At 39.8% G+C, this 12657-nt stretch overlaps 1 protein-coding gene across 4 annotated transcripts in view; it reads right to left on the bottom strand.

Annotated features, from left to right (window-relative positions):
* Positions 1 to 4067: 4067 nt before the first annotated feature.
* Positions 4068 to 12657, bottom strand: part of znf512b (zinc finger protein 512B) — a 52624-nt gene continuing 44034 nt past the window's right edge. For all 4 annotated transcript variants that reach the window (XM_047368577.1, XM_047368587.1, XM_047368596.1 and 1 more), the window contains 2 exons: positions 11370 to 11468; positions 4068 to 8873 (listed from right to left, as the gene is read on the bottom strand). In XM_047368577.1, the coding sequence (XP_047224533.1) occupies positions 8529 to 8873; positions 11370 to 11468 (444 nt within the window). In that variant the 3' untranslated portion in view covers positions 4068 to 8528. The remainder of the gene's footprint in view (positions 8874 to 11369; positions 11469 to 12657) is intronic.

Below are 12657 nucleotides of genomic sequence, written 5' to 3'. Positions count from 1 at the left end.
TAGGTCAGGGCTCATAGAAGGCCACTTCAGAATAGTCCAATGTTTTTCTCTTAGCCATTCTTGGATGTTTTTAGCTGTGCGTTTTGGGTCATTATCCTGTTGCAAGACCCATGACCTGCAACTGAGACCAAGCTTTCTGACACTTGGCAGCACATTTCTCTCTAGAATCCATTGATAGTCTTGAGATTTCATTATACCCTGCTCAGATTCAAGACACCCTGTGCCAGATGCAGCAAAGCAGCCCCAGAACATAACAGAACCTCCTCCATGTTTCACAGTAGGGACAGTGTTTTTTTCTTCATATGCTTCATATTTCCTTCTGCGAACATAGAGCTGATGTGTCTTGCTACAAAGTTAAATTTTTGTCTTTTTTGTCTCATCTGTCCATAGGACATTCTCCCAGAAGCTTTGTGGCTTGTCAACATGTAGTTTGGCAAATTCAAGTCTGGCTTTTTTAGGATTTGTTTTCAACAATGATGTTCTCCTTGGTCGTCTCCCATTAAATCCACTTTGCCTCAAACAACGTCGGATGGTGCAATCTGACACTCATGTTCCTTGAGCTTGAAGTTCAAATTTAATCTCTTTAGAAGTTTTTCTGGGCTCTTTTGTTGTCGTTCGTATTATCAGTCTCTTTGTTTTGTCACCAGTTTTCCTCCTGTGGCCACGTCCAGGGAGGTTGGCTACAGTCCCATGGATCTTAAATTTCTGAATAATATGTGCAACTGTAGTCACAGGAACATGAAGCTGCTTGGAGATGGTCTTATAACCTTTACCTTTAACATGCTTGTCTATAATTGTCAGAGACGCTTATCACGCCGTCCCACGTGCTGCACTGGGCCAATCCGACCACATCATGGTCCACCTGATTCCTGCATACAGGCAGAAACTAAAGCTCTGCAAACCTGTTGTGAGGACGACAAGGAAGTGGAGCAGTGAGGCTGTGGAGAATCTCCAGGCGTGTTTAGGCTGTACAGACTGGGATGTGTTCAGGACTACTACCAACAGTCTGGACGAGTACACAGAGGCTGTGACTTCCTACATCAGCTTCTGTGAGGACAGCTGTGTACCATCATACACCAGGGTGAGTTACAACAACGACAAACCCTGGTTCACAGCTAAACTCAGAAGGTTAAGACTGGATAAGGAAAAGGCCTTCAGGAGTGGGGACAAAGACATATACAGAGAGGCAAAGTACAAGTTTGGCAAGGCAGTGAAAGAGGCCAAACGACTGTACTCTGAGAAGCTCCAAAACCAGTTCTCAGCCAACGACTCTGCGTCTGTCTGGAAAGGGCTCAAGCAAATCACCAACTACAAGCCGAAAGCCCCCCACTCCATCAACGACCGACGCCTCGCCAACGACCTGAACGAGTTCTACTGCCGCTTTGAAAGACAAAGGGACAGTCCTGCAACCATCTCCCACGACGCCCCCCAACAGCTGCAGCCACAATCCACCACCCCCACCTCCCCAACCTCAAGAGGGGCCTTGGCACCTCCAACCCCCACCCTGAAGTTCCCCCCCACCAGCCCCCTACCCACGCCGAGGACGGCTCTTTCCATCCAGGAGAGGGACGTCAACAAACTCTTCAGGAGACAGAACCCCCGGAAAGCTGCTGGTCCGGATTCTGTCTCACCAGCCAGCCTGAAGCACTGCGCTGATCAGCTGTCTCCAGTCTTCACAGACATTTTTAACACCTCACTGGAGACATGTCATGTGCCAGCCTGCTTCAAGTCCTCCACCATCGTCCCTGTTCCCAAGAAGCCAAGGACCACAGGGCTTAATGACTTCAGACCCGTCGCCCTGACCTCTGTGGTGATGAAGTCCTTTGAGCGCCTTGTGCTCTCACACCTAAAAGACATCACCGACCCCCTCCTTGACCCCCTGCAGTTTGCCTACAGAGCCAACAGGTCTGTAGATGATGCAGTCAACCTAGCCCTTCACTTCATCCTCCGGCACCTGGACTCCACAGGAACCTACGCCAGGATCCTGTTTGTGGATTTCAGCTCTGCCTTCAACACCATCGTCCCAGTTCTGCTACAGGAGAAGCTCTCCCAGCTGAGTGTGCCCAACTCCACCTGCAGGTGGATCACTGACTTCCTGTCTGACAGGAAGCAGCGCGTGAGGCTGGGGAAGCACGTCTCTGACTCCCTGACCATCAGCACCGGTCCCCCCCAAGGCTGTGTTCTCTCTCCTCTGCTCTTCTCCCTGTACACCAACAGCTGCACCTCCAGTCACCAGTCTGTCAAGCTTCTGAAGTTTGCGGACGACACCACCCTGATCGGACTCATCTCTGATGGTGATGAGTCTGCGTACAGATGGGAGGTGGACCATCTGTTGGACGGTGCAGCCAGAACAACCTTGAGCTCAACGCTCTAAAGACAGTGGAGATGGTTGTGAACTTCAGGCAGAACCCAGCCCCACCTGCCCCCATCACCCTCTGTGACTCCACAATTGACACTGTGGAATCTTTCCGCTTCCTGGGAACCATCATCTCCCAGGATCTCAAGTGGGAGCCAAACATCAGCTCCCTCATCAAGAAAGCCCAGCAGAGGATGTTCTTCCTGCGGCAGCTGAAGAAATTCAACCTGCCAAAGACTATGATGGTGCACTTCTACACAGCCATCATTGAGTCCATCCTCACCTCCTCCATCACCATCTGGTACGCTGCTGCTACAGCCAAGGATAAGGGCAGGCTGCAGCGTGTCATTCGGTCTGCTGAGAAGGTGATTGGCTGCAGTCTACTGTCGCTCCAGGAACTGTACACCTCCAGGACCCTGAAGCGGGCAGGGAAGATTCTGGCTGATCCCTCCCACCCCGGTCACAGACTCTTTGAGACTCTCCCCTCTGGCAGGAGGCTGCGGTCCATCCGGACCAAAACCTCACGCCACAAGAACAGTTTTTTCCCATCTGCCACCAGCCTGGTTAACAAAGCCCGGAAACCACCCTGACACTGTCCCTTTCCCCCACAACCCCCTTTTTTTGCTGACAGGACACTTGTAACTTGTAACTCTATGTGTTACATTAACGCTCAGCTTGGACTCCTGCTTTACTTGCACTGCTTTACTTGCACAATGATCACCTGCACTGTTGTATTGCTCTTGCATCTTATACTGCTCTATATTTACTCTCACTCACTTAAAACTGTGCACATATATTTATATTATATTGTAGATATGTTTATACTGTTTAATTTGTACTGTATTGCACCGACTACGCCAAAACAAATTCCTTGTATGTCCAAAAACGTACTTGGCAATAAAGCTTTTCTGATTCTGATTTCCTGAGACAACTCTTTCCTTCACTTCCTCTGGTCCATGTTGAGTGTGGTACACACCATGTCACCAAACAGCACATTGACTACCTGTAGCCCGATATATAGGCCCACTGACTGATTACAAGAATGTAGACACCAACACTGTGATGCTAATTAATGGACACACCTTGATTTAACATGTCCCTTTGGTCACATTATTTTCAGGGGTACCATAATTTTTGTCCAGACCTGTTTCATGAGTTTATTTTTAAAATAATTCTGTTGAAGCATGTTTGAAAGCAATGTCTGACTTTCATTTGATCATTTTCATAGAATTTGTATTCATTATTACCTTTGTCAGATTCAAGTTATTTCTGTGACTATTGTGGGTTTTTCTTTCATTAACCAAGGGGTACCAACAATTTGTCCACGTGTGTAGGTTCCTCCCACGGCAACATTTATAAGTCAAGTAACCACGGCCACCTTAAATTTCTGACCAAACACAGTGTTTGTCAGACACCGCACAAGAAAAAAGATGTGTACCAAGACAATACGCTTAAAAATCGCTTCAAAAACAGAATAATGTCACTTTTTGTTTTTGTAGACCTAGGAGAGAAACCAAATTTCTCTGTTTAGGGTATGCATAGGTCTTTAGGACAATGGTAAATGAGGTAAAAAAATATATATAAAATCTCCAAAACTCTTTTATGGAGGACCTAAGTTTTTCAGGGGTGGTTAAGCTGTTATGGATGGTTTTAAATAATGTGGATTCAATTTAAAGCAACACTGGTAAAGATCTTACATATACCACACTGATTTAGTCATCAAACTTTATTAATTAGTTAAGGGATATTAATGCACAGGAAATACAACAAGTTTGGGAAAAAAAGTGTAACAGTTCAGACACAAAGGAGGTGTTGGTTCCTCCTGTGTTAGGTACTATACAGCTTAATTTCGGATATGGAAATCTTTATTACATAATTAGCATCATTTTATCTGTTACCAATGTATCATAAACAGTTACGAGCCATCGTGCAGCTCTAAAATATTTCATCATAATGACCGGCACCAGAGCCGGATGCCAGTTTCTGCTTTTCAAGTAGGTAGCATACAAAACGAACCAGGGTAAAATTCATAGGCTGTCTAAGAGGATTTCTAAGGATTAACCTTGGTTTTGGAAATAACATTGCTGACAAAGGGAAGACACTTGAGCCTCCTGTTTCCCTGGGTACAAAAGTCACACCACACAGTCCAGATCACTAGAAAGCTCCAACAACACTCCTATTTTCAAGCCTATTTTATGTTATAGTAAGTGCACTAAATACAGAAACAAACACACATACATATGCCTTGTTGCCCCCATATCTATATGTAATAATAATAATAAAGGTTTGTCTCGACAGGGTTGCCTTTGTGTACTGAAAAAAGCTCAAATCACGAGCATAATCAAAATTGATAAAATAACAATGTATATTAACCAGGTTCTTTGTGGTCTACCATTATTTTTCCAATGTCGTCGTGTAAAATTCATATAATGTAAAAAGCATTTTTAAAGCAATCAAGGAAAATCAGTGGGGTGGAAAAAAGCCATACACTTCTAAGACACATCAATATCAGAATATTGGCAAGCCAACAAAATCAGCTAAATATGGTATATTGCTGTATGTTTTAAACAAGTTGCAGTTAACTCACACTGCAGGATAGATGTGATTTCCAAGTAATAGGAAGACAGATAGTAAAGGGTGTTATAAAATATAAAATATTCACTCTTCTAAGCAGTGCTAAACTATCATATTGCAACACCAAAAGCTTGTCGGGTAAACACAGTCGACGCAATGTTTTAATGAAACGAGAAACAAGCAGCTGACGAACTGATTCTGTGCCACAGCAACACACTCAACAGAGAGCGTCACCGTTCTCTGACATCCACTCGTTACAAAGGTGCTAACTGTTTAATACAAACACACGCACGCACGCACACACACACACGCAAGGTCTGGACAACTCATGTTAGAAACGTCCACGGACCGATCAGTGCTTCTCTAACTTCTGCTCTTTGTCAACTTGAACCTAAATAGCAGATGAAGGCCCGTCACACTACAAAAACATATTCACCCCCATCTGAATACACCCCACTGTGTGATTAGTAAAGGAGGAATTCAAGCTGAATCTTTGCTGTACATTATAAAAGGTAACACCTGAACCACACACATAGCATATTAAACTCTATATTCCTAGAACATGTTCTGCTGACATCAGTGCTTGCTCTTAACAACTAATTTGACATTTCGCTTTAGAACTCAGACAACTTGCCAGTAAGAGGGTCATGGCTGGATGGATTATTAGACTTTAAGTGAGTTGTTTTAGGTCTTTAAGTTAAAGTGGCAAGTGAAGGACCCTTACTATCCTCTTACGTCATAATATATCCAAAACTAGCAGATTGCTATCTAGGTTAATACACACAAGAAAATATAATAGATTTGTGATCTTTTTGTTTAGTTTTTTTTTTGAAAGCAAGTAAGTCATTATTTTATACACATAAACAGCACAAATAAACCAAATAATATGTTGTTTACATTTGCTGGAAAGTTTAATATAACTGTGGATTCAAGTATCTACTTTGAACATGTTAAAGTGAAAATATTCTTTCATCTTCAGTAATCAAGTAATCTGACTTTGTTCTTTTTCATAGCAAATCTGAAGCTAAAGTGTTGAAAAACTCTAAACTTCATTAAGACCAGTTATGGCTTTCTGGGTTACAGGGCCTCACAAAAATATTCACACCCCTTGAGCCTTTTCACATTTATCAATATAAAAATGTCAATGTATTTTAATGGGATTTTATGTAATAGACAATTACAAGGTAGTGCATATTGTAAAAAACAAGGAAATAATGTTTTTTTATTTCTTTTAAATATAAAAATCTAAACAGCCTGTTGTGCATACATATTTAGCTTCTTTTAATCTAATACATCTAAATAACATTTTATGCAACCAACTGCCTTTAGTAATCACCTAATTAGTAAACAGAGTTAATCCCAGAATAAATCCAGCTGTTATCCGAAAGCCTCAGAGGTTTGTTAGAGAGCATTGGTGAACAAACAGCGTCATGAAGACAAAGGAGCACATCAGACAGGTCAGGGAGAAAGTTGTAGAAATGTAGTAGAAATGGTGGAAACAGCATCCTTAGCTTAGAAGAATGAAACTGTTGATAAGGAGTCCCATTAGCAGCATTCCACAAGCCATGCAGGGGGGACAGCAAAGTTTAAAAGTGGCACCCTTGTCAGATTACACTATTGTTGAACTTTTTGCCCCACATGCAAAATTCTGTGTGTGGTACATATCAAACACTGCACTCTAAACACACCGTCATCAAGGTGAAACATGATGGTGGCAGTATCATGCTGTGGGAATGCTTTTCTTAAAATGGTCAGAGTTGATGGCAAGATGGATGGAGCTAAAAACAGGGCAATCCTGGAAAAATACTTGTTAGAGGCTTTAAAAGGCTTGAAATTGGGGTGGAAGTTCACCAACAATCTTAAACATGCAATTGAACGGTTTAGATCCAGTCATATTTATGTTAAAATGGCCCAGTCGAAGTCAAGACCCAAATCAAACTAAGAATCTGTGGCATTAGGTGAAAATTGTTGCTCATGGATACTCTACATCAAATCTGACTAAGGCTGGACTATTTTGTAAAGAAGAGGCATAAATCTCAGTCTCCAAGTGTACAAAGGTGGAAGAGCTATACCTCAAAAGGCAGAGTTGTACAGATGCATGAGAGACTATGCAGTTTTTTATTGGCAAAAAATACTATAATTAATTAATTGTTACTACATGTTGGTTGATTGCATAAAACCTAAACAAAGCACAGTGAAGTTTGTGGTTACACTGAAATAAAATGCTAAAACATTTGAGGGGTATGAACACTTTTGTAAGGACCTGTAAAGGATAATCATACAGTCCTGTTCCATAGATCAGAAGGAGTTAACAATCCTGTTTTTGTTTCAACTTTTCCATCAGAGCAGAACATTTTCCCTCTCCTGTTAAACAGACGACCTGCAGGCTAGATTGAATAGTCCTAGAGTGCAAAAAAGACAAGAGGGGAGTAAGAAGGGTAGAGGGTTAAAGTGCAAGGCATTAACTTTTAGTTTCCAGGAATTCACTCAAATACATCACTTACTGAGAATGTTGATTTGCATGTTTTGCTAGTGTAACAAAATCATCCTAAACCTTTCTATAAAAGATATCTTTTTTTATCTGCTCTGCAGCTTAGTTTCATAGTAAAGCAGAGTCCAAAGTATGGCCTCCTTCTAAGAGAGATCTATCATTTGATTGTGCTGCAATGGTGCAACAATCTTAAAAATCACTCGTCTTAAATATTTAGCTTTGCCAGACCTTCTTTTGCTTCTTGTTGAAATCAATTAAATAATGCCATATTATGTATTATTGTAATCAACGTATATCTTAAGAGATAAAAGTAAAAAAAAAAAAAAAAGATCCCTATTCTGGGTGTACTGCTTATCAACTTCAGTGTAATGGAACAGCGTTGGGAAAAAATTAAAAACAGAACATTTTAGCTTGTGTAAAATTTGCTCACAAGAATTAGAAACCTAAATCAAGCAATGAAGGCAAAACTAGAAGGAAAAACAATACATTTAAACAATGTTGCACTACAACACACCGCAAAATTTGTGACTGACGAAAAGCCAACTGGACATATCAGGCTTGAAAACAAAGGATGGCATCATTTCTTTGAGTATATAGATATATAGATATAGATACTGCTTATGTACAGGTACAGTATATCTGTGAGGAAACATGAAAAAACACCAGCTATCGTAAAACGACTTCACCATGCTAATATGATCTCATTTTCAAATCCTTTCCAAACAGTTTGAATCTTGCAGAGAAAATTATTATGGTTTGTCTATTTGGGATACTACTTCTGTTTAAAGACTTCTATCCATGTTAGGGTTTGGATTTGCTCTTGGTTTACGGCCTCTGCTGTAAGAACAGAAATTGAAATGTGAGTCCTATAAAGGAAACAGAAGTGGAATAGAGAAAATGTACTACTGTGGTGATAAGTTTTCATACCAGTGCACACATTAACTCTAAAGGTATAAAACCAAGATGTAAAGACTGTTTTAAATCTTTAATGTCTTCATGGTGGATCTGGCTTTCTACTCAGAGCCAAGTTGGAAAGGTCCTTTTAGATTCCAGGCGGTATGTGTACGGTAAGCATCCACTCTGACTCCAGGGATGATTAAAGCAGTGCTACTCTGACAAATAGATCTTCTTGGGTTTGCTCCGTCTGGTGGCAGAGGGGAGGATTTGCTTCTCCTGGCCTGGATCATCACTGTCCGTTTGATCAGGGATCAGGGCTGGGGACTGTGTTGAGCAAGAGGGAGGGGTCATGGCTGGAGGTGAATTTTGGGTGGCGGTGAGAGCGTCTGTCTTTGTTTGAAGAGGCTCGTCCATCAGGGGGCGCTCTTTTGGTTTCCGGCCCCTCTTCTTACCAGCTGGGGCACCGTTCCTCACCTCAGCTTTAAATCCATTGCTCTCCAACCCTTTACTCTTGTTACCAGAGACAACTTGGCTGGTTGATGCACGAAACCAGTTCTAAAAAAAAAAGCAATTAAATAAATTCTAATTTGAACAGGATACAGGTGCATAGATAAAGGAATATTACTATTTATTCATAAACAACCTTACATAGCACCTGGTAACAATACAATGACCAAAAATGTTAAATGGACTGGTAAAATTGACTGAACTTAGATAGCGCTTTCCAGTCATGCAGACCACTCAAAGCGCTTTACACTAGAGCCACATTCACCCAATCGCACTCACTAACTCTCACACATTCATACACCGATACGCAGATCGGTAGGCAACTTGAGGTTAAATGCCTTGCCCAGGGGCACATCAACATATGGCAGGAGAAAACTGGAATCAAACCCACAACCTTCTGATTGCAAGACGACTACTCTTCCTACTGAGCTACAGTCGTTAATAGTGCAGGAATATGATATAGAGGTGATCTCGATGAATTTAATTCAGAAGACCATTTATTTCAGTAATTCAGTTCAAAAAGTAAAACCCACATTTAGATTCATTACACAGAGCGTTTTTTATGCTGTTTATGTTGATGACTATCGCTTACGGCTAATAATAATTCATAAAATCCGACAATTAGAATTAAAATAAAAAAATAAATTATATATTTTTTTATATGTCAGCCTACTGAAACACCCGTCCATGTACTTTACAGTATTTGTACTCAGTACTTGGTTGGGGCACCTTTTGCAAGAAGTATTGAATCAATGCAGTGTGGGATGGATGTGGTCAGCCTGTAGTTCTGCTGAAGTATTAGAGAAATCCAGGCTTTCTCATCTTCCTTGTGTAAAGAAGCCTAAACCCCATAGCCTCTCTATGTTTTTTAGCTCAGGAAAGTAAACTGGCCAATTCAATGGTTATTAAACCAGGTATTGGTGTTTGTACGATGGGCAGGAGCCAAGTACTGCTAGAAAATGAAATCAGCAACTCCATAAAGCTTCTCAGCAAAGGTAGCATAAAGTGCTCTAAAATTCTCTTATGGACCAATACCAGCAGATGACACGGCTGTCCAAATCTTTGTTGACTGTGACAAGTTCACAACTGTGTCTCTCAACTCTTCCTCCAGACTCTGGCACCCTAATTTGTCAAATGAAATGCAAATTTACTTTAATCCAAAAACGTACTTTGGACCACTGAGCAACAGTCCAGTGCTTTTCACCTCTAGCCCAGGTAATGTGCTTCTGATGTCCTTGGTTCAGGACTGGCTTTACACGAGGAAAGGTTGCTGCTTCTGGATACGTGTGTGTGCTCTGGCTCTTGATGCACTGACTCCGGTTGCAGTTTACGCCTTGTGAATTTCTCTCAAACTCTTACATTGGTTTTGCTTCACATTCCTCTCAAGGCTGTAATCACTGTTGCTTTAAATTCTTTTTTAAATCGCACTTTTTCCTTCCAATCAACTTTCCATTAATATTTTCGAATACAGCATTCTGAGAACAGCTGGGTTCTTTAGCAATGATTTTTTGTGGCTTATCCTCTTTGTGGAGAGTGTTAAAGATTTTCTGCTGGCAAACAGCCACAACTGTGTAATCCATAACATAACATTTATGTATTAAAATCCTTTTGATTAGTTTTATGTAATAGTTTAAACCTAATTTGGGGGTTTTATTAACTGTAAATCATAAGCATTACAAATAAAGGGAAAAAGACACTTAAACTTCATCACTCTGTTGGTAATAAATGTATGTATGTGTTCCACTTTTTCAACTGAATTACTGAAATAAGTAAATTTTTCAATGATGATCAATGATGTTACCAGTAATATCTTGCTGATTATGCCAACTAATATTTTGCATTGCCAATTACTGTTTGACACGTCATTAAAGGGGAAAAACCTTTTTAAAAGGTCTGGTAAGATATGTATAAATGTGTTAAAATTAATGACTTGTATGTAGAACATTCAGTTTTCAATTGCTTCCAACACAAAAAATAATTTCTGTGACTCAGCTTATCTCTAGAAATGACTGAATGCATGATATCCTTTACAAATAACTCATAAAGCAATAAGATCTAAAATTAACACCATAGATAATGTGGTTTTATTAAACAAAGCAACAGTATAAAGAATAGAAAACACCATTTTGTTCAGGAAGTTCTTGCTGAGCAGTTGTTTTTATATAAAAACTTTTATTAGCTCTTTATTCTGCACAGGCAGTATTCAGGATAACTTTTAGTATCTTAAAGAAAACTTTGGCTTTATGTGTTTTCATTTCCTTCACCTCAGCCACTTTAGTGATGTGTTTTGCACAACATCATACACATTGTACACACACACACACACCCACAAACATGCACACAGAAAACTGCTCAGCTGGTGAAATGCTAAACATGTCATATGAATGATACTTGTTTTTGCATGATCCAAGAATGTGACTGCAGGCAAAAATAATGTGAAGTTGGCACGTTCAACTAAATAAAAGCTGTATATTTTCAAAGAGATATTTGTAATATTATGGCTTTTGTGATGGCTCTTTGTTAAGTTTCCTCAGAGAGACCCACCTGTGAGTGTGTCTTACTGATGTGATATTTGACACCACTCTCTGAGCTAAACTCCTTCTGACAGATCAGACAGGTGTACTTTCCCATTTCACCACCACCCTGAAAAACACACAGACATGAACAAACACACAATGCATGAATATAGACATTAACCTACGGTAGTTAAAAAATACAATAAACATACACAACAAGCTCGTTATGTTAAGTAGAGAGACTTTAGGAGACACGTCTCTATGGATCTGTAATTGACTGCTGGTTAGTGTTTTATATTTATTTGTGATTGGATCTGGGTGTGTTTACATACATATGCCTATATGAGAAAAAACTCAGGACAGCCTAATGACAGCCTGTGTGTTTTTGTGGACATATGGATATTTAACATTGATATTAACAATACCAAGAAACTCAAGTAAAGTAAATTAACAGTAAAAGCTGAATAAATGCATTTAAATGTTCTACAGAATGTTATAAAACATGCAATTTCTGTTAAGGAATAAATTACGCCACTCCCATATTTACTCCTACTTGAAATAACGGAGAGTAGGGCGAACTTTCCTAAGACGGATATCAAAGACTAGTAGAAGCGCCTCATTGGAGTTATTTAAACCAAAGCGAGTAAGATTAAGTGTTGGGGGTAGTGCATCCTAACGTTTTCCTCGGTTAGAATAGACATTGGTGTTCTGGTACATTTTTCATTGAGTAAAAAATGTCATCTGTTGTTTATCTGTAATTAAATCATCGTTGTTTTCTATATCTATCTATCTATCTATCTATCTATCTATCTATCTATCTATCTATCTATCTATCTATCTATCTATCTATCTATCTATCTATCTATCTATCTATCTATCTATCTATCTATCTATCTATCTATCTATCTATCTATCTATCTATCTATCTATCTATCTGCATGTATGTATGTATGTATATATATATATATATATATATATATATATATATATATATATATATATATATATATACATATACAGGGGTTGGACAATGAAACTGAAACACCTGGTTTTAGACCACAATAATTTATTAGTATGGTGTAGGGCCTCCTTTTGCAGCCAATACAGCGTCAATTGGTCTAGGAAGTGACATATACAAGTCAACTTCACTTTCATGTTCATCAAACCAATCTTTCACCAGTCTTGCTGTGTGTATTGGTGCATTGTCATCCTGATACACCGCCTTCAGGATACAATGTTTGAACCATTGGATGCACATGGTCCTCAAGAATGGTTCAGTAGTCCTTGGCAGTGATGCGCCCATCTAGCACAAGTAT

The sequence above is a fragment of the Girardinichthys multiradiatus genome, chromosome 1 (assembly GCF_021462225.1).
Source record: "Girardinichthys multiradiatus isolate DD_20200921_A chromosome 1, DD_fGirMul_XY1, whole genome shotgun sequence".
Classification (NCBI taxonomy): Eukaryota; Metazoa; Chordata; class Actinopteri; order Cyprinodontiformes; family Goodeidae; genus Girardinichthys; species Girardinichthys multiradiatus.
This window is presented reverse-complemented; position numbering and strand designations above follow the sequence as displayed.